The sequence below is a fragment of the Onychomys torridus genome, chromosome 14 (genome assembly GCF_903995425.1).
Source record: "Onychomys torridus chromosome 14, mOncTor1.1, whole genome shotgun sequence".
NCBI lineage: Eukaryota > Metazoa > Chordata > Mammalia > Rodentia > Cricetidae > Onychomys > Onychomys torridus.
Genome location: NC_050456.1, coordinates 20,364,624 through 20,384,095, shown reverse-complemented (window position 1 = coordinate 20,384,095; position 19,472 = coordinate 20,364,624). Strand labels below are relative to the sequence as shown.

Here is a 19,472-nt window from a genome sequence, read left to right as displayed (position 1 = left end):
CCAGGAGTGCACTGTTCTTGCCGAGGACTCAAGTTCAGTTCCCAGCACTGCTGTGTGTGTATGTGTGAAGTCGAATGCCTTCTTCCCTGATAGACAAAGTCCTCTGTTGAGTAAGAGGTGCTTCTGCTGAAGCCGAGTTGTGCAGCTCTTCTCTCTATGAGTGGTATGGCCACCCCTGTTTCTCTTGACTCCTAGAATGGCCTCAAAGACTAATGATTTCTAGCTATGCTGTCCTCTGACACGGAAGTGGGGCAATCTCCTAAATCTCCCTATTTTCCCTCTGCAGGGTCGACAAGATTTGTTAATTTCCAGTATCTTAAAGGCAGCTGTTGCATGTGTTCTGTTCAGTTTAAAAATGATCTATGCTGAATAGAGTTGGAGGCATAGAGCACAGGCTTCCCCGTACTTCCGTGGCATCTGTGGTCCTAGGACTGGTGCCTCTTCTTACCCTGGTTTTGTGTCTTCTCACATTAGTCTCATCGGTTTTGCCATAAGTTTGTGCTTTTCTGCATCAGCCAGCTCAGTTTGCCTTCACAAAATAGCAAACTTGGTTGTTCTAATATTTTCTTACATTTCAAGACCAAAGTGTCACTGGGGCTGGCCTCTGGTGAAGCCTCACTGTGGATGAAGGAGAGATGGTGTTTCCTGTTATACCGGCCCTAGAGGATCAGTATCTGATTTTTAAAAATTATACAGTGTCTCATTCTTTTGAGTTAATTTAAACACAATTATTATACCCCTCTAAGGGCCCTATCTTAGTCTCACTGTGGAGTTCTGAGGGGACAGAATTTGGCACACAGCACGCAGTCACTGATTTTGTCTTAGCACTTCCTTTTTTCCATATTCAAACATTTTTACATTAAAAAATGTGTTGTGTGTGTACATGGGGGTCAGAAGAGAGCTTTGGAAATCAGTTCTCTCCTTCACTATGTGGCTCCTTAGATCTAATTCAGACCATCAGGTTTGGCAGTGGGTACCTCATCCGCTAAGGCATCTCTCTGGTCCTTTTTTTGTCATTAAAATTTTTATTTCTCTAATTCATGATGGACATTATCAGCCAGTTTCCTGCTCAATTTAACTGTGCTTCTGAACTATTAAGATGACTTGAGCTTTTTACTTGTAACAGTGCATTGTGTTCTGCAGCCATTCACTTCAAAGTTTTCTCATAATGAGTTGGAAGTTATGCCTCTAATTTCTAACGGTCTTTTGAACTATTAGTTACTAGTTAGTTACTAGTTCCTAAGGTAAGTGGTGATATGAAAAGGCTGCAAATGATTCATTTATCCAATGACTTCATGGCAAGATCAGCATTTTAAAATGTCTTTCAGGTGCAATGAAGAATTTCTTATTCAGTAATTGAGTCCAGAAAGTTTATTAACACATACTTTCAAATTTTGTGCCTGTTCTGCAGAGATTTCTGCTGTGCCTTTACCTCCTGAAATGGGTGTTTCCTTACATAGGTCTTACTCCAGACAGTGACTATTGGTACAATCAAACCTCAGTGCCCTGATTTAAAGTGAGTGACAGTGAAGAGTGATCCTTGTTCTCTGCTGGTGCTGCACATATCTACTCCCTACTCCGAACTCCTAGGAATGGATGTTTTGGATCTGTCCATCGCAAATCACGCTGCCCTATCTACACTCTATACACAGCAGTCTCTACTGACAATGTGAATAGGTGTGCCAGAGGAAGAAGATATATTAAAGTGGTTTTAACACTTCCACCTAGAAATCCAGAAGCAATGTGGGAAACCACCCGAGAGGACAGTGTTATAGTGAAAATGTAAGTAGGGGCTCCTCAAGTAACACTGGAGTGTGTGACAACATCAACTTCAACTGATACCCTCCCTTATTTTAGGATCTGTCCATAGGGCTTTCCTTGTTTCCATGTACGTGTTCAAACAAGAACAAGCCAAGTTACTTCTGAAATGGTTTATTATTTTAATCAGTATACAGTATCTGAAGTATATAGAATTTATTTAAAAATTAATGATTCTGACAGGTTGCACTGTTAGGGCATGGCTATGGAGAAGGGCACACCTGGCTCCTTTTACGTCTATCCAAACTGATTACCCCATGACGGTTCTTCTGTGTTATTTTTGTCCAAGTTGTGACAGCTAAAATCAAAGAAGAAAAAAATTATACATATAATTTTCCATTTTTGAATTACAAAAACTTAGGTTTCCTACTTACTACATATTTCTAGAACAGTAAGTTTCAACAACATAATTTAATATATGCTTTCCGAATGTTTTACCGTCATGGCACAGAGATGTAAACATTACAAGTGATTGATATTAAACTCAGTATGAAACTATAAAGAGAAGCGTCAGTGCTAACACTTTCCTATTCCTAAACGGCCACTAGAGGCAGCACACAGACCCACTTTTGGTCTGAGAAGGCAGATAAGCTCCTACTCCAGCAACTTCCCACAGGCAACAGTGTCAAGTCGTTAGCAAATCCACAGGGGTCAACTCCCAGAGGCCGTGGAGAACATCTTAAGATGAGAAGGTTCTACAGGTGACTTAAGCTGAGGAGGGAAACATCAGGTGACTCCCTGGTTTTGTGGCTCTTGGTTTGAAAACAGGCCATAGCTGGTGCTACACAAGGCAGGCAGACCTCTCTGACAAATCCTGCAACTGAGTATCCTGCCTGAAGACTCCGTCTGAGCAAGGTGGAGGGCAACAAGTGTGGATGAAACCTGAGAGAGCAGTGTGTGTGCACAGGAACCAGAGAGAGCAGTGTGTATGCACATGAACCAGAGAGAGCAGTGTGTGCGCACACACGAACCTGAGGTAGCAGTGTGTGCGCACACACGAACCTGAGAGAGCAGTGTGTGCGCACACAAACCTGAGAGAGCAGTGTGTGTGCACATGAACCAGAGAGCAGTGTGTGTGCACACGAACCTGAGAGAGCAGTGTGTGTGCACACGAAAGCGGTTCACAAACCGAAGAGAGCAGTGTGTGTGCACACGAAAGAGAGCAGTGTCGCACACGAACCTGAGAGAGCAGTGTGTGTTCACCACGAACTGAGAGAGCGGAAGTGTGCACAAACCTAGAGAGCAGTGTGTGTGCACACGAACCAGAGAGAGCAGTGTGTGTGCACACGAACCAGAAGAGAGCAGTGTGTGGTGCACACGAACCAGAGAGAGCAGTGTGTGTGCACACGAACCAGAAGAGAGCAGTGTGTGTGCACACGAACCAGAGAGAGCAGTGTGTACGCACACGAACCTGAGAGAGCAGTGTGTGTTCACACGAACCTGAGAGAGCGGTGTGTGCACAAACCTAAGAGAGCAGTGTGTGTGCACACGAACCAGAGAGAGCTGTGTGTGCACACGAACCTGAGAGAGCAGTGTGTGTGCACACGAACCAGAGAGAGCAGTGTGTGTGCACACGAACCAGAGAGAGCAGTGTGTGTGCACACGAACCTGAGAGAGCAATGTGTGTGCACACGAACCTGAGAGAGCGGTGTGTATGCACACGAACCTGAGAGCGGTGTGTGCACAAACCTAAGAGAGCAGTGTGTGTGCACACGAACCAGAGAGAGCAGTGTGTGTGCACACGAACCAGAGAGAGCAGTGTGTGTGCACACGAACCAGAGAGAGCAGTGTGTGTGCACACGAACCAGAGAGAGCAATGTGTGTGCACACGAACCTGAGAGCGGTGTGTGCACAAACCTAAGAGAGCAGTGTGTGTGCACACGAACCAGAGAGAGCAGTGTGTGTGCACACGAACCAGAGAGAGCAGTGTGTGTGCACACGAACCTGAGAGAGCAATGTGTGTGCACACGAACAGTGTGGATGTACACTTTTCCTGAATCTACCATAAACCATCAATTTCTCCTGAATGAGAGACTGAGATTTGAGCTGCTACTGAAAAACAGTTTATGGAGGAAATCTCATTGAGCCCTGAAATCATAAAGTAACATCATATGGACTGAACCATTAGGAGAGAGAGCATGAGAATGAGTATGTATGTATGTATGTATGTATGTATGTATGTATGTATGTATGTATATATGTATGTATGTACGGCGCAACAACAGGTCAAAGGCCATGAGTCTGAGAAAGAGCGAAGAGGTGGGGTTGGGATACACGGGAGGGATAAAGGAGGAAAGAGAAAGTGAAAGGGGAAAATGATGTCAAGTTTGAGTCCAACCAAATAACTGCTTAACAAATCCCTAAGTCTGGACTCTTTAGAGAAATGGCATTCATTCATCAAAACACAAATCTATGATGCTCAGGAAGCAAGGCAATTAAGAAATAACAGGAAAATTCAACATGTTCTAACAACCCACAATTTTCAATTAACAAGGTTCTTTTTTTTTCTTTCTTTCTCGGAGCTGAGGACCGAACCCAGGGCCTAGCAAGTGCTCTACCACTGAGCTAAATCCCCAGCCCTAACAAGGTTCTTAAATGCATCAATAATTAGCCAGGCAGTGGTGGCTCACACTTTTAATCCCAGCACTCGGGAGGCAGAGCCAGGTGGATCTCTGAATTCAAGGCCAGCCTGGGTTACAGAGTGAGTTCCAGGACAGGCATAAAAAAACCACAGAGAAACACTGTCTTGAAAAAAAAACAAACATCAAAAAACAAAACAAAACAAAAAACAAACAAACAACAACAAACCAAAAACCAAAACAAAAAACCAAAAAGCATCAATAATTACCATTGGTGAAGTAAAAGAAAATATGCTCACAAAGAATGAAAAAAAAATATTAGCAGAGAAGAACTAAAAAAGAAGAAAAAATTCAAATGGGAATTCTGGAACTGCTAACTACTTTATTTAAAGAGAATAGAAATGGAAGATAGATTTATTAAAATGGGGAGAGAGAAAACAAATGGTTCACTCTGAGAAACAGAATCCTTAGCAATTTTTGGGCCAACATATACAACACGTACTCACTTAATGACCAGATACACTGTGAAATCCAACAGTAAGGTGATTTCAGCATCAAGAAAACCCCAGCGTGTACTCAGAGAAACCTACATGGTCTAAGCCTACTCCACACCTACATTATAAATGAAATAATATTGCTCCAAGACTGTAAATCCAGTTAGTAGGTTGCTCTATACTGTCTGCAGTTATAACAACGCCTAAGCACTGTAAAGACACAGTATAAAAGGTAAGAAGTGAGGCTGGTGAGACAGCTCCGTCAGTGAGGTGCTCACTGTGCAAACATCAGGACCCAAGTTCAGATCCTCAGCATACTAGAAGAGCTGAGGGTGGTGGCATCAATCCTCTCAACACTAAGGCGTCTCACTGATCAGCCAGTCCAGTGCATCAGCGACTGCTGGGCTGAACCAAAGAGCGTGGCCCAAAAGCACTAGGTGAGAGTTAAGGAGAAGACACTGATGCTAGCCTCTGGCCTCCCAAGCGCACAAACGCCAAAGTAACCTTTACACTAATCTTTACACTGAATTATAGTTGTATGCCTGTATCCACACAAACAAGATTACAAGTGGTTGATCTTTATGGGGCATTCACCACGCATGGAGCTCACAGGACTGGAGGCCAGGGGCCCTGCTGTGGATATCACTCTGTATAAAGTGCTGATTGGCCAGTAGCCAGGCAGGAAGGATAGGGTAGGCGGGACAAGGAAGAGAAGGCTGGGAACAGGAAGGCTGGTGGGGGAGACACTGCCAGCTGTGGCCAGGAGAAGCAACATGTAAAGACACTGGTAAGCCACAAGCCATGTGGCAAAATATAGACTAACAGAAATGGGTTAATTTAAGATAGAAAAAGTAGATAACAAGAAGCCTGCCACGGCCATACAGTTTGTAAGCAATGTAAGTTTCTGTGTGTTTACTTGGTTGAGTCTGAGCATCTATGGGCCTGCCGGGTGAGAGAGATTTGTCCTGACTGTGGGCCAGGCAGGAAAAATCTAACTACAGGGCCCAGTGCATGAGTGCTCAGGAGATTAGCTGCAGACTTGTAAAACATTCACTGCTTGAGCTGCACTTGAGTTGAACATTTACTATTGTTACTAACTCTCAGGCAAACTGTACGCACTCCACTTCTCTGTGGCTAGCAGTACAGCTCACACCAGCATCACTAGGCAACAGGAATTTTCTAGCACTGTTCTAATTCTGGGACCAGAGTTGTAAACAGAGTCCCAAAAGAAGAGGAGAAAGAAAACTGAGTCTAAGGCCAACCTGGGCTACATCAGACCCTGTCTCAAAAACAAAAACAAAACAAAACCTGATCCAGCAATTGATAGAGCTAAAAGGAGAAAGAATTCAATAATTCTAATTAGCATTTTTTTTTTTTTGGAGACAGGATCCCATTACACCTCAAACTCTCCTGCTCTGGAGGGCTGGCATAATAGGTGTGGGCTACCACATTCAGCAACTAGTTAGCAATCTGAGTATCTCTCACCACAGGATAGAGGAGGACAGGGAAAAACAACCCAACAGCACAGAACCAGAGCAGTGCTACCCTGTCCAAGCTCATTCTTTTAACGGTACATGTGGAAAACAGCATGGCAGACCATATGTGGGGCTATAAAAGGACCATTAAAACAGGTGAGTGTGTTCTATGACTACAAGGGAACGGATACATATAGAAACATTATAGAAACATCAGGATGTTTAAATAACAGACCTACAATATTTGGGCTACAAAAGAAATCACAAGGTAAATTACAGAATATTTCAAACTTAATAAAAGCCCAGACACGTTTACTGAATGAAGCTGACCCAGGTGCAGGCATTTAAACCTCACAGTTTAAATACTGAGTTTTAGATTAGAACTGAACTTAGACTTCCGGTTTAGGAGGCCATGAGAAGAACAAAATTAAAGCAATGAAAACAAAACATTCCAGAGTAAAAACCCGTGAGACAAGAGACAGAATTGAGAACTAACATGTCAACAGCTGGTTCGCTGAAGAGATAACCCGACTAAGCCTCCTTGGTTACCTACACTGCAAATTCTCTTCAACTTTCTGTGTGTTGGAAAATTTCCACTAAGGTTAAAAATGTGAAAGCCACAAGGGTAAGGCTACTGTTGGACATGACCAAAGTGCATGCAGACATGCATGAAATTCTCAGAGAATAGCGTACGTTGTTAGGAAAAAATGCCACACCTTGCTCTGTGACTCTCTGCGGCTCATCTCTGACACGCCACATTCCCAGGGGAATGAACACTTCTTTGCCTGACCCCATGCTTCCCTGCTGTAAATATCTGTCACAGAATCTCCAACTCTTGCTTACAAACTCCTTAGTCCTCAAGTTCTATTCATCATCAAAGTCATGAGTCCTGACTTGGCCTGAGTTCATCTCTAAAATCGTAGGGAAACTCCAGGGGGCTTAGGGTGATAGTGGGAAGCTGCATCTCCTTTACCTATACCCCTAAAAGCTGATATTTAGACATTATTGATCAGGCTATGGGCATACCAATTAAAGCTAAAATCAATATAATTCCTGAGAACATTAGTGGGAATGATGTTCAAAGGACTAGAGCACTCTCAGCTAGAGCTGCCATTAACTTTCAAAGTGAACATAATTATATCAACTGAGCATATATTGTTGATCAACAAAGGAATTCTGAGGCCCAAAAACGATGTGTCTGACAATGCCAGACATCTGGACAACATATAGGAAATGCTAAATTCAATCTGGCCTACTGGATCCTTCAAAAGAGTTGGGATTATTAACCTTTTTAAATGTTACTTACCAGAATTGTCTTTTTATCCATGGCGAAACCTACAGCTTGAGGAGGTTTTAAGCTGATTTAAATTCAGTTGAGTAAGTGACAGACTTCAAAGGGGAGAGACCCAACATCAACTGGGGTATTGTTAAAGAAATAAGCTAAAAAGGCACACGGTACCTGCTTTATGAACTGGGCAGCATTAAAGAGCTCACTGCAGCCATATAACATATGCTTGCCTTGCTTTGCCTGTAAAAAGCAGACACAGAATTCAGATGGAACCGTGAACAAGAGAGAGTACACGCATTCTCAGGAAAAGAGCCTGCTGGGTGCTCTGGGGAGACGGCTATTCTTTCTTTTTTTCTTTTTCTTTTTTTTTTTTGTTGTTGTTTTTTTCAAGACAGGGTTTCTCCGTGTAGTTTTGGTGCCTGTCCTGATCTCACTCTGTAGACCAGGCTGGCCTCGAACTCAGAGATCCACTTGGCTCTGCCTCCCGAGTGCTGGGATTAAAGGCGTGTGCCACCCCGCCCGGCTGAGAGGGCTATTCTTGAAAGTCTTTTGTCCAGTGGTGGTGTTAGATTTAAAGTATGTGTCTGTGTGTCCGTGTGCGTGTGCGTGTGTGTGTCCCCTAACTGCCTAAACACACAGGAACAAAGTGGTGAAATGGGCACAAGCATGCTTTTTCTCCCTTCAAAAGCAGTATATTATGGCATGCTGATATTGTTATCTTTCACAGGACCACCAGCTGTCTATACAATCTTATTGAACACCATTTCAAGGTATGGTCTGTGCTCTCTGAAGAAAATACTAAGAGAATTCTGATGTTGAAAGTAAGATGATGTGGGCTTGTATTTTCAGTCCCACTGTGTAGTACAGTATTGTTAATGCAGCCCATTCTACACACTGTGTAATACAGTATTGTTAATGCAGCCCATTCAGTAACACTGAATATTATTTCTGAAGTTGACAGAATATTAGGAAGCAAACACAAAATTTCTCTACTAGAGAATTCAGGCAAATATTTCATTATTTATTTATTTTTCTTTTGAGACAGGATCTTGTTATTTCAGCTCTACCCTTCTGGCTGAGCCTCCTGAGAGCTGGGATTGTAGGCTTCACAACCACATGGTGAGGTTCTTAATGCCCGTATTCTTTAAGTAATATCATCACCAAGCTGAGTTTACAATGTGCAAAATTTCTATCAAATTAATTTGCTAATCCATCAAGAAACAAGATGGTGGTTTCATGCCACAAGAGGAAGTAATTTTCCTGTGATGTGTAAACCGAATAAACACTGGCTCAATCAATGCCTTAAAAGCAGGGTGTGGTGGCAGGCTGTAAGCAGAGCACTTGTGAGGCTGAGCCAGGAGGACAGCCTTGAGTTCTAGGTCAGCTTGAGCTACAGTGTGAGGCCCCATTTTAAAGCAAATAAATTAACAAAAACCAACCATCCAATCAACCAACCAGAAGCCCAGGCCTTGGGACCAGAGAAATGGAGCAGTAGTTAAGAGTGCTTGCTGCTCTTGCCGAGGACCTGGGTTTGGTTCCCAGCACCATTTAGCAGCTCACGACTGTCTGTAACTCCAGTGCCAGGGGCTATGTTGCTTTGTTTTGGCCTCTGCAGGCACTGTACAAGTGTGGTGCATAGACATACATGCAGGCAAACATACCCACACCCATAAAAATAAATAAAAATGAAACACAAGCACACCCCAGTCCTAGTTGGCCCATCTCTGGGAACAAATAGAACAAGAGCAGCAGCTTAGTTACATTAAAAAGCGGAGGGATGGTCATATGACTGGGTTCTTGATGCCATACAGAATAAACCTGCAAGAGCCACCAATAAGAGGGCAGACAATTGGTCAACATATCATCCCACATCTCATTCACCAAGAAATACTCCACATGTGCTTGATTAGGAAGAACCCTGGTCTTATTCATGTGGAAGGCACTTATTTCTTTCTGGTCATGTAGACAAAAATCTACATGTGGGCTGCCTGATCTGTTTGGATCCTAGCACAGCATTTGGATCCTACCACTTCGGGTCTGGACAGGGCTGCAGCAGGCCAACTGATTGCCTGCTCTACCTCCCTCCCCTCTGCCCCGCTGGGCTCAGCCTTCTCAAGTGATGCAGCTCCATGTTCTTAAGTCTTTCATAATATCTACATAGCAGGAAGACAGTGAGTAGCAAATACTAATCATCTGCATTAGCTAATGAACCAGGTGATTTAAAAAAAAAAATTAGCTTACCAAATATTCCAGTACAAACCTGTCCTTGAGCCTGCACATATGTGTGCATGTAAAATAAAGTCCTTTCTTGTACAAGACTAGGGACCCCTGCCACTGATTCTTAAAAATACATTAGTGTGCATAATTGAAGACATTCTATCCATTGAGATTCTTGGGAGTTATGTGTTCCCGGTTATACCATAACTTCCATTAATGCCATATGTAATGAGGACATAAAGAATGACCAATCAAACCTCAACAATAACAGAGTAATTAATTATACAATGTCATTTTATTATATAACAATAGCTAACTCTCCAGCCTATAGTGTCTTTTTTTTGTTTTCAAATTAGGCTTCCTGCTTCATGTATTTTTAATTTTCTGTCACTCATGGCTTGAAGTAGGATTCCATCATTTCTAATTCACTACCTTAAATGCTTTTTAGAAGTATGTGGCTGATTTAAGGTAATTCGATTGAAATGTAAAGCATGTATTAGTCAGGTAAATGAGTTCTATAAATTATCTCAAGGGAGACAATACTTGGAAGAGGAGCTTAAGATCTCTACACAGGTAAAGCCTAACAAGAGGGCATCCAAATACTAAATATCAACATGACATATTATTTTCTAGTCCGTACAATTTCAGTAGAAAAATGAGTATGATAGAAAAACAATCAAATCAGCAATTTTCTCTGTATACAGCATTTTAATTTTTATTATTGTTGTAAGAGATGGGATCTTGCTATGTGGCCTTGACTAGCCCCAGACTCCTGGGCTCAAGTGATCCTCCTGGATTCCAGGCCTGGGCCACTGTGACTTGCTCACACACAGAACTTAAAAACCACCTCTTGGAAAGTAGCTGTGCAGAGGTCAGGATAGGTGCTGGACAATGAAAAGGACACCACCAAGTGACAGAGTGAGACCACCCAACTGTACCTTGACGTAGTCAACAAGATTCTGATACTCAATGTAGTTGCCTCCTCCTACCACAAAGACAATGGCCTAAAATGCAAACGGAGAGAAGAGGTGGAAACAGTCAAAAGCATTTTACTTTTCAAACAGCATGGCTTTAGTCCGGGGCCTGTCCCGAGACTGAGACCAGAATATGGAAGGCTCCACTCGTAAACCCAGCGCTCTGTCAGAGTCTAATTGCATTATCCAATCAAGTAAGAGCAAATGAGTGCAGAGCTTTCACTGAAGAGCAGTTCTCAATTTTTACTATTTGCTATAGTCAGGAACACTGGAAAACCCAATATGCAACTTCAACATGTCACTCAAGATGAGATGTGTATTTGAATGAATATATGGTTACATCTTCACAAACGCTGAAATCCCACATGTAAAATCCCCATTGCCATCCAAAAGACCCCTTTCTGCTATTTTGTCATTCCTGGGCTGAAGAAAGCCAGAGCAATATGGGTGCTGAGGACTTGAAGGTAGTCTCTTGGGTGTGCAGGGTTGAATTTACCTCAATGGCTGTTCACTGATCACAAGCAAGCTACGCTTACGACAAACTTGTTCTGCCTCAGGACTACTGTTAAATTATCTTTCTAGGAGCAGAGAAATTTTATGTAAGACTTACCTCTTGGAATGGATTTTTGTTCCTAGGAACTGAGCTGCAATAAAGAGAAACGGCACTGAAAATTTCATCGCTGGCTTCTATGTCAGGTAAGACGGGGATGGGAAAAACATGTTCATATGCACTTGGGCGCAGCATTAAGAAGGCACTCCAGGTCCACCTTCTTGGGAAGCAGGGGTTCTTCAGTTTTGTAGAGGAAGGAGCTAGAAGGTAGATATCTCAATGTCTAAAAGGGAATGGGATGGCCTACTGACCACTTTGATGTATTCTAGAAGGCTGATCAATAACCTCTACATGGAGGGAAGGAAGCTGGGAACAGGTGAAGCAATAAAGCAGGTCACGAGTTACATTTTCACCACACTCTAACAAGCACACGGCTGTGGGCCTCGTCCTCAGGATGGAAGGGAAACAGGAGGAGACATGTACACTCTGCTCTAGCTTCTTACTTATCACACATCACAGATTGTAAAAAACACTTCATTGGCACCTAAGAAACCCTCACTCAACATCTTTCCAAGTGTTCACATGTCAGATCTCTATTCACAGGAGTGTCTAGTGTGGTAAGGAGAGTTTACACCTCCTCGATGTGGACTGTTTAGTTGAGCCATCTCTGCCATATTTTCTTGCGTCCACAGCCTGTTTAAACAGTCCATGCTGCATAGAGATGGCGAGATGGCCACCTGGTCTAATTCTCAACAGTTCCTCTGAGGTAGACAGGAGACTTAAGTAGCGCTTTACCACAAGTTATTAATAACCATGGTTTGGGATAGGCTAGCTCAGGGAAGGGCTGCAAAAAGAACACTGTGAGCCTGCTTGTTTTAGCAATGCAACATTCCTTCTCATTATCACTTGCTACATTTCGGATGAAACACTCCTCAGCTTCTGTGGCTCCTGCTTAGCCAAGCACAAGGATTCCTAGGGCAGGCCTGTTTTGAAGCAAAGCTCATGCGTTTTAGTATATGTACAAACATCACTCTCCAGTCTAACATTCTTATCACTCCTGAAAGAAAACCCTGTGTGTCCCGCTGGTGGTCAGACCCCATTCCTCTGTTCTATAATTTGCTGTCAGATTTCTCTCTTGCCATTGACAGTTATTATTAGCAGTTCTTATGTAAGAGCACTTATGCTAAGTTCAGGAAAGAGACCAACACTTGAATTACCTAATAATCTAGCAGCTAGATCATTGGTCCTGACAACCCACAAAGATGTGAATGCTTGGAACAAGGGCAAATACAAAGTACTGAAGCTTCCAACATCAGGAACAGGCAAGAAACTTGCTCCCAGAGTTTTAGTGCTAGGGACATCCAGTTATTTCCTTTTATGTTATCTGTCTTTGAGGTTATTTTTCATACTACCTTGAACTAACTCTTGAAAAGTAACATAACCAACATAAATTACCATACTGTGTCTTTCATAAAACCCAGAAACTATAGTGAGTGGTTTTGTTGCTATAAAATACTTGTACAGAAATGTTTCTCATGGACATGGATTTCACAGCCATACCAAACACCACCTTAAATAACTGTTTCCAACACAGTTATTTTCTTCTCATTTAGTCCATATTCATTTAAAAATACTTTTTCTAAGTCCCCCACTCTGTTTAGGATAACATCATTTCATAAATAGTAAACAGCTAAATTTATTTCTCTGTATACACTAAGGGAAAATAACAGGATACTAATCAGAATTACCAGTGATTAGCTCTGAATGAGATTAGAGCACACACTCTTTAACTGGTCTCCCACAGTTAGAATTTAGTGAAAGCAGGCTGTCTCACAGCACAGCATTATTCCATTCCCCGAGGGAACCGACCACAGACACCCCTCCCCCCCCCAAGAGAAAAGCTCCTCCTTACCTGTCATTGCTCCGCAACATTTTGGGATCAAAGTATCTATAATCATCTGTTTCCTATTAAAAACAAAAATAAAACACATTGCCATAACCATGAAATTTCTGTTTAGAAGGTCAGAGTTTGGCACAGTACTTTATTGTAACAAATCTTCCAGTTTCACAGAATGTGTAATGACTGTCTCTAATCTGTAATCAGACATTACTATGTGTTAATAAGCTATATTTCAGTGCATTACACGAAACCATGCACTAATCCTCAATTGATTGTAGTTCCTATTATTATCCCACAGTTTTAGAGGGGAAAGCTAGGAAAACAGGCGATCATGTGACTTTTCTAAGGTAGTATATTTAATAATAAAAACAGGAACTCTAGGATGTGAACCACCTACCTGTGCAATTTTAATGTCCAAGGTTTTTGTTTATGAATTTGTCTTTCTGTGTCCATAACTTTACTGAGTATACAGAACACATACAAGAGGCTGAGTCTTTTATATGCAAGTTTTGGAACCAGATCAATTTTAGAATTTAGAATTAAAAATTTAGATAATAGTGGATATCAACTGTCTATGTAGCCAACATTTCACCATCTAATGCATTAGATTTCTATAGACATATACGTGAATGTTAACATAAAATAGGATCAATAAAAACTGGAAAAAGCCTCAATTTAGTCCAGGTGAGATTCGCCTCAGACTGAGTCACCCACACTCCTTTAGCTTTTCAAGTTTCTCTGACTCCACAGGTTGCAGAACTTTACACTAAATTGGAAGTGTCTTGCTATTAAGGAATTGAGAAGTACAGCTCTGCTATTCCATGATATAAATACTTCCTGATCTCTGTCTTTAAACTGCCATAGCAGAACCAACCGGACAATTCAGGCCCTGCCCCCAAACCTGGTAAACGACTATGCCAGTACACCTGCTGCCAATACTCAGTCCTGTACCTGGTGGTCAGTACTCTAAATCAACACAGCACCCCAGGGTAGCCAGAATCCTCCAACACTTCCCTGGGAAACCCCTCCCAGCTGGACTTCCTAGACAAGAGGAAGCCTCTCTGAGATCATACCTTAATTAACACAAAGGAGAACACTTAATTAGGGACCAGCAAGTCACACTTGCTGCTAAGCTTAATGACCTGCATTTGATCCCCAGGATGCATCTGCTGGAAGGAGAGAGCCTCCACAATACATATGTGCCATTGCACGTGTGTGAACATACAAAATAAAATGTAGAATGGGAGGGCATCTTATATAGCCTAGCCTGGCCCCCAACTATGTTTGCAAAGATGACCTCAAACTAGAAATTCGCCTGCTCCTACCTTCCAAGTGCTGGAAGTACAGACACCTGCCACTGTGTAGGCTCATGTGGTCTTGGAGATGAACCCAGGGCCTGTCCATGCTAGCAAGCACTCTGCCGCTGAGCTACATGCCCAGTCCGGCTCCAGTCTTTTAAAGCATCTGAGGTGAGATGTTACAGTCCTTCATTCACTATTGCCTGCCAGGTCTAACTGACTCATTTTGCTGATTTCCTCAGTGTCTCCAAATCACCTTGCTCATCTACGAACAGGAAGGAACAGGAGCGCAGACAGCCACCTTACATAGCAGATGCATCGATGATAAAATGCTTTCAAAACAGAAAAAATCCCTTCTAATTAATAAAGGGTCAGCCTGCAATTATAATGCTTTTAATTATAAACTCAATAGTATTGATAAACAAACTTGTAGGGCTCAGAGAAACATCTGGCTGAGAGTCACTCAAATTTAGTTATCCACATGCTTATAATACAGCACGTGGGAGGGAGGAATGGCTGCAAGCAGGAGCAGCAGGAGGAGCAGGAGGGAGGAGCAGCGGGAGGGAGGAGCAGCGGGAGCAGGCTTGGCTTCAACTCTGCAGCATGCAGCAGCCACCAGGCTCCTGGGCACCTGTCTCCTCTGTTAAATGACCTGCAATGATTTCTACAGTTCTGTGAGTCTGTGAAGGCACATGGTTCCCACTCTAACCAACACAGACAGCATAAGGGTAGAACTTCTGCCCTCAGAAAACCCCCAAATGGCTATCGATCAGCTGTGTGACCCTAGCAACTAAACTGACCTCATGGTGTTTCCTTATCTATGAATGAGAATAATAAAAACAGCACTTTTCTCAGGTGGGTTAACTGAGGATCGAATGTTATACGGTCAGTTCGCTGAGTGGTTCCTGGCACACACGTACATGGACCTGCTATTAGAGTTACTGGTCTACACAGAACATCAAATCGCCCTGAGTGGCCTTAACCCTGTATGTCTTTGTCATCTGGATTTTTGCATTCATTTGTAATCTGACCTTTATTATGCTTGGGACATCTCTCAGATGTATACTGCCCACGATGGAGTATTTTCTAAGACAACTGGTCATAAATGCACACCTCTTCTTAAGGGCCTCTTAGTCCAGGAGACTATGACAGTCAATTACACCTGCACTGTCTATCATTTCCTTCTATACAGATTTGTTTATCATAGCATATAATTTCTCCAAAACTTTCATAATAGCAGCTGCACATTTTCTGGTGTTTTAGTTTCCACATGAGTGAATTTAAAAATTGTTTTTGCTAATTTCCATAACCATGTTTTAACAATTACTAGAAGAGTCACACTGGTCTCAATATTCTGTTTTCCTTTTATTTTTCAGGTCTGAAATCCTCAGCCTTCCTGCCAAGTCCACAGCAGATTGGCCTCCAATAAGGGTTGTGACGATATGATGCCGTTCTGCACTGACTCCTGTGAAAACCACCTCCTTGGCTGCCACTGCTGGAGCACGCTGGGGCTTTCACAGCCACCTCTGTGAGCGGCCAATGGACAGATAGTCTGGACAACTATTTGTCAGGCAAAGGCTAACTATTGTTTATTCAGCCAACCATTGGTTTTGATTTACTTGTTTGGCCCAAAGGAATTTAGTGCCATGTGAAATACAAGTTTTACTATGTATTTCTCTCCTAATTTAATTTCCTTAAATTGGTCTGTTTCTCTTTACATTATACAAACTGATGGTCACTGGTTCTTTTTCACTAATAGAAATGTGTTCTTTAGGAAGTATTAACATTAAAACATGTAACATTTAGTAAATATTTAATTCACACGACACCTAGTCAGAATGGTTGTAGCAGCCAAGAAAACCCTAATTCTATGTATCTGTGATAATGGCTAAAAGGTGCCACTGAGAATATGGACTCTTTCTCTCACATACTCGGTAGTAATCAGGAGCACAACTGAGTCAATCTGGATTAGCACCTTCCAGTTGGTTTGATACATCCAAGAATTTATATAATGTAATTGCTACTTACAGGATTCGACTTCATCTCCATGAGATTGTCTAAAATTCGAGTAACGGGTAGATTCTGTGGAAGACATTAGTGTTTTGTTAAATACTGGGGTGACAACTCGACCACTCTATAGTTTTTTAGAATAATTTATTTATTTGTATTTTATGTCTGTATGAGGGTGTCAGATCCCCTAAAACGGGAGTTACACAGTTATGAGCCACCATGTAGGTTGCTGGGAATTGAGCATGGGTCCTCTGGAAGAGCAGTTAGTGCTTTTAACTGCTGAGCCATCTCTCCAGCCCCAATATGTATGTATCACTTGATATAGTTAAACATGCTTACCTTTCAATTAAACACATCGTAAGTTTATGTGCATAGTTAGATGTTACAGATGTAAATAACCTCAGCACCCAAAGTTCCCACTGAGGAATACAATTCTGTAGAAGAGATCCTTGTAGTCTTGTGACCTCTACACATGCCGAGGCGTGCTCAATACTCAAACACATATGTAGTAATAAATACGATAAACAACCTCGGGGCAAGGAAATCCAACAAGGGCTTCCCAAGAGTTTTCTAAAGCTGAAGACTGTCTACTCCCTCTCCCTTCACACCCAACTCGCACTCAGCTTTCTGAATGTGAACGCACAGCTTGAGGCACACAATGCAGAAAACAATAAGGAAAAACGTACGTAACAAATCAGGAGTTTCTCTTTAACTCTGGAAGTAAGTAGAAATTTGGGCATTTAAGCTGTATTTTATGATGAATCTTCTTGTACCATAAGAGACTATCAGGAAGGGTGTAATTAAATTTCATTCTGGATTTGATAGCCATGCTACAAATAAAGACATGTTTGCCAACTTGTATAACTTGAGAAAAGTCTCTCCTAGCAAGTGTTTAAGAGCTCACACAGGATTCTTCCTCATGTTTTCCATGGTCTTTACATCCGATGAAAAGAACTAACTACCACTGCTTCATCAACCAGTCAGTATTGACAGAGGGTCATAGATTAAGGGAAGTCTTCAGCTGTAAAGAATGAGGAAGGAAACACATCTTCAAAGACAGAAGCCACAGTACTTATGAAAACAATAGAGATCTGTCACCCCCTGACACTCTCCCCAGCTGTTCTTTGTGTAAATGAAAGCTTGAGCTAATAATTTAAAAAAGCAGGCAGGTGTTTTGGCTCATCCCTGTAATACCAGCACTCTGTAGGTTACAGCAGGAAGACTACCATGAGTTAGTGGCCAGCCTGGGCTACAGTGGTAGCCCTGTCTCAATGACCAAAGTGGGAAAGTTAATTACACACCGAGTCTCTTCACACAAGGTATGTCAACTCTGTTCTAGTTTCCTGTTGCTGGGATAAACACTCTGACCAAACACAACTTGGGAAAGAGGGTTTACTTGGCCTACACTTCCAGGTCCTAACTCATCAAGAGGAGGACAGAACCCATGGAGAGTGCTGCTTGCTGGCTTGCTCACAGGTGCACTCTGTTATCATATAGCCCAAGACCACCTGCCCCAAGATGGGCGGTACTATCCACAGTGAGCCTGGCCCTCCCACATGAATCAGATAGTTCCTCACAGACATGGCCACAGACCAATCTGACCCAGACAGTCTCAACTGAGACTCCTGCAGACTCCAGGCTGTGTTAAATGACAGGTGAAGCTAAGCCAGGACAAACTTTTACTGAATCAAACACTGGATTGGCTGGGTGTGGTGGTGCACACCTTTAATCGCGGAACTTAGAGGAAGGCGGATCTCTGTGAGTTCCAGGAGAGCCAGGGAGACTCTGTCTCAAAAAACAAACAAACAAACAAAAACTGGATTGTAGCCACTCAGACCACAGCAAGTAGAATAATGCATCAGTCATCTGTGTAAAGAACAGCTGTCACAGTGTCTAACCTCACTGAAAAAAGTACAGATGAAATTAATTAAGTGAAAACGTTCTAAGCACATTTCTCTGTATTCTCAGACATTGCTGTTTAGAAACAAAATGGAAAACACTGTATTTTTGTTTTGTTTTTGAGAAAGGGTTTCACTATGTCTGGCCTGGGACTTGCTATGTATGGAAATTTTCTGGGTGGCCTGGAAAATACAGAGTTCCACTTGCTTCTGCCTCCCAGTGCTAGGGTAAGGGCCTGGGCTAGCACGCCTGGCAGAAAAGACTACTGTGTTGGTTGGCAATAGATTTTTTTTTTTTTTTAAAGCAGAAAGCTAACACAGACATAGACTTGAGAGGCAGAGTCCCACTCATAATTTCTAAAATCTGTTTCTAAATGAAGTAGGAATCATTTACAAAGCAGAAATTTATCAGAAGAAAATATATATGGGGAAATCTATTTCCTAAGACTGGTTTTATGTTTTAGTCACTGGAAAGGTTTAGATAAAAACCCATGTTAACCTCTAATGATGTAATTCCTTTAAAAAACAAAAGGAAATAAAATATGCATAAAAATCAAACCCCTGATAGTAACAATGCAGAGCCACGGATGAAAAGGTTTTCTGAGTCTCCTAGAGTTGGTTGACCATTTCTAACTCTGTGTTTCTGGGTGTGGGAAGATGCTCCGAGGCTGACGATGGGAGCAGAATTGGAGGCAGGGTTGCTGCTGTCCCAGTGAGGGTGCTGGAGTTGAGACAAAGAGTAAGGATGAAATATATGCAGATGCTGGATACTCACAGAGCTAGGGGATAAATATCAGTCTTTTCCAGTTTTTAGGATTATAAGCTAGAAGCAAATTCACAGACTAATTCCAATACCCCTACTATGGATGAGGAATCCATAAAAATGTTATGAACTGACTTCCCTTCTCAATCACAGTGTATCAATGGCAATAATGAACAAGATAGGGTTATGTGGGTCCACATCTATCCCC

The 19,472-nt window shown here is 42.2% G+C and overlaps 1 protein-coding gene across 2 annotated transcripts in view; it reads right to left on the bottom strand.

The window, feature by feature from the left end:
• Nucleotides 1-1,916: 1,916 nt before the first annotated feature.
• Scfd1 (sec1 family domain containing 1) overlaps nt 1,917-19,472 on the bottom strand; it is an 85,555-nt gene continuing 67,999 nt past the window's right edge. For both annotated transcript variants that reach the window (XM_036205817.1, XM_036205818.1), the window contains exons 20-25: nt 16,622-16,675; nt 13,308-13,360; nt 11,456-11,489; nt 10,810-10,875; nt 7,826-7,894; nt 1,917-2,116 (exon numbers count right to left, since the gene is read on the bottom strand). In XM_036205817.1, coding sequence (XP_036061710.1) covers nt 2,093-2,116; nt 7,826-7,894; nt 10,810-10,875; nt 11,456-11,489; nt 13,308-13,360; nt 16,622-16,675 — 300 coding nt within the window. In that variant the 3' untranslated portion in view covers nt 1,917-2,092. The remainder of the gene's footprint in view (nt 2,117-7,825; nt 7,895-10,809; nt 10,876-11,455; nt 11,490-13,307; nt 13,361-16,621; nt 16,676-19,472) is intronic.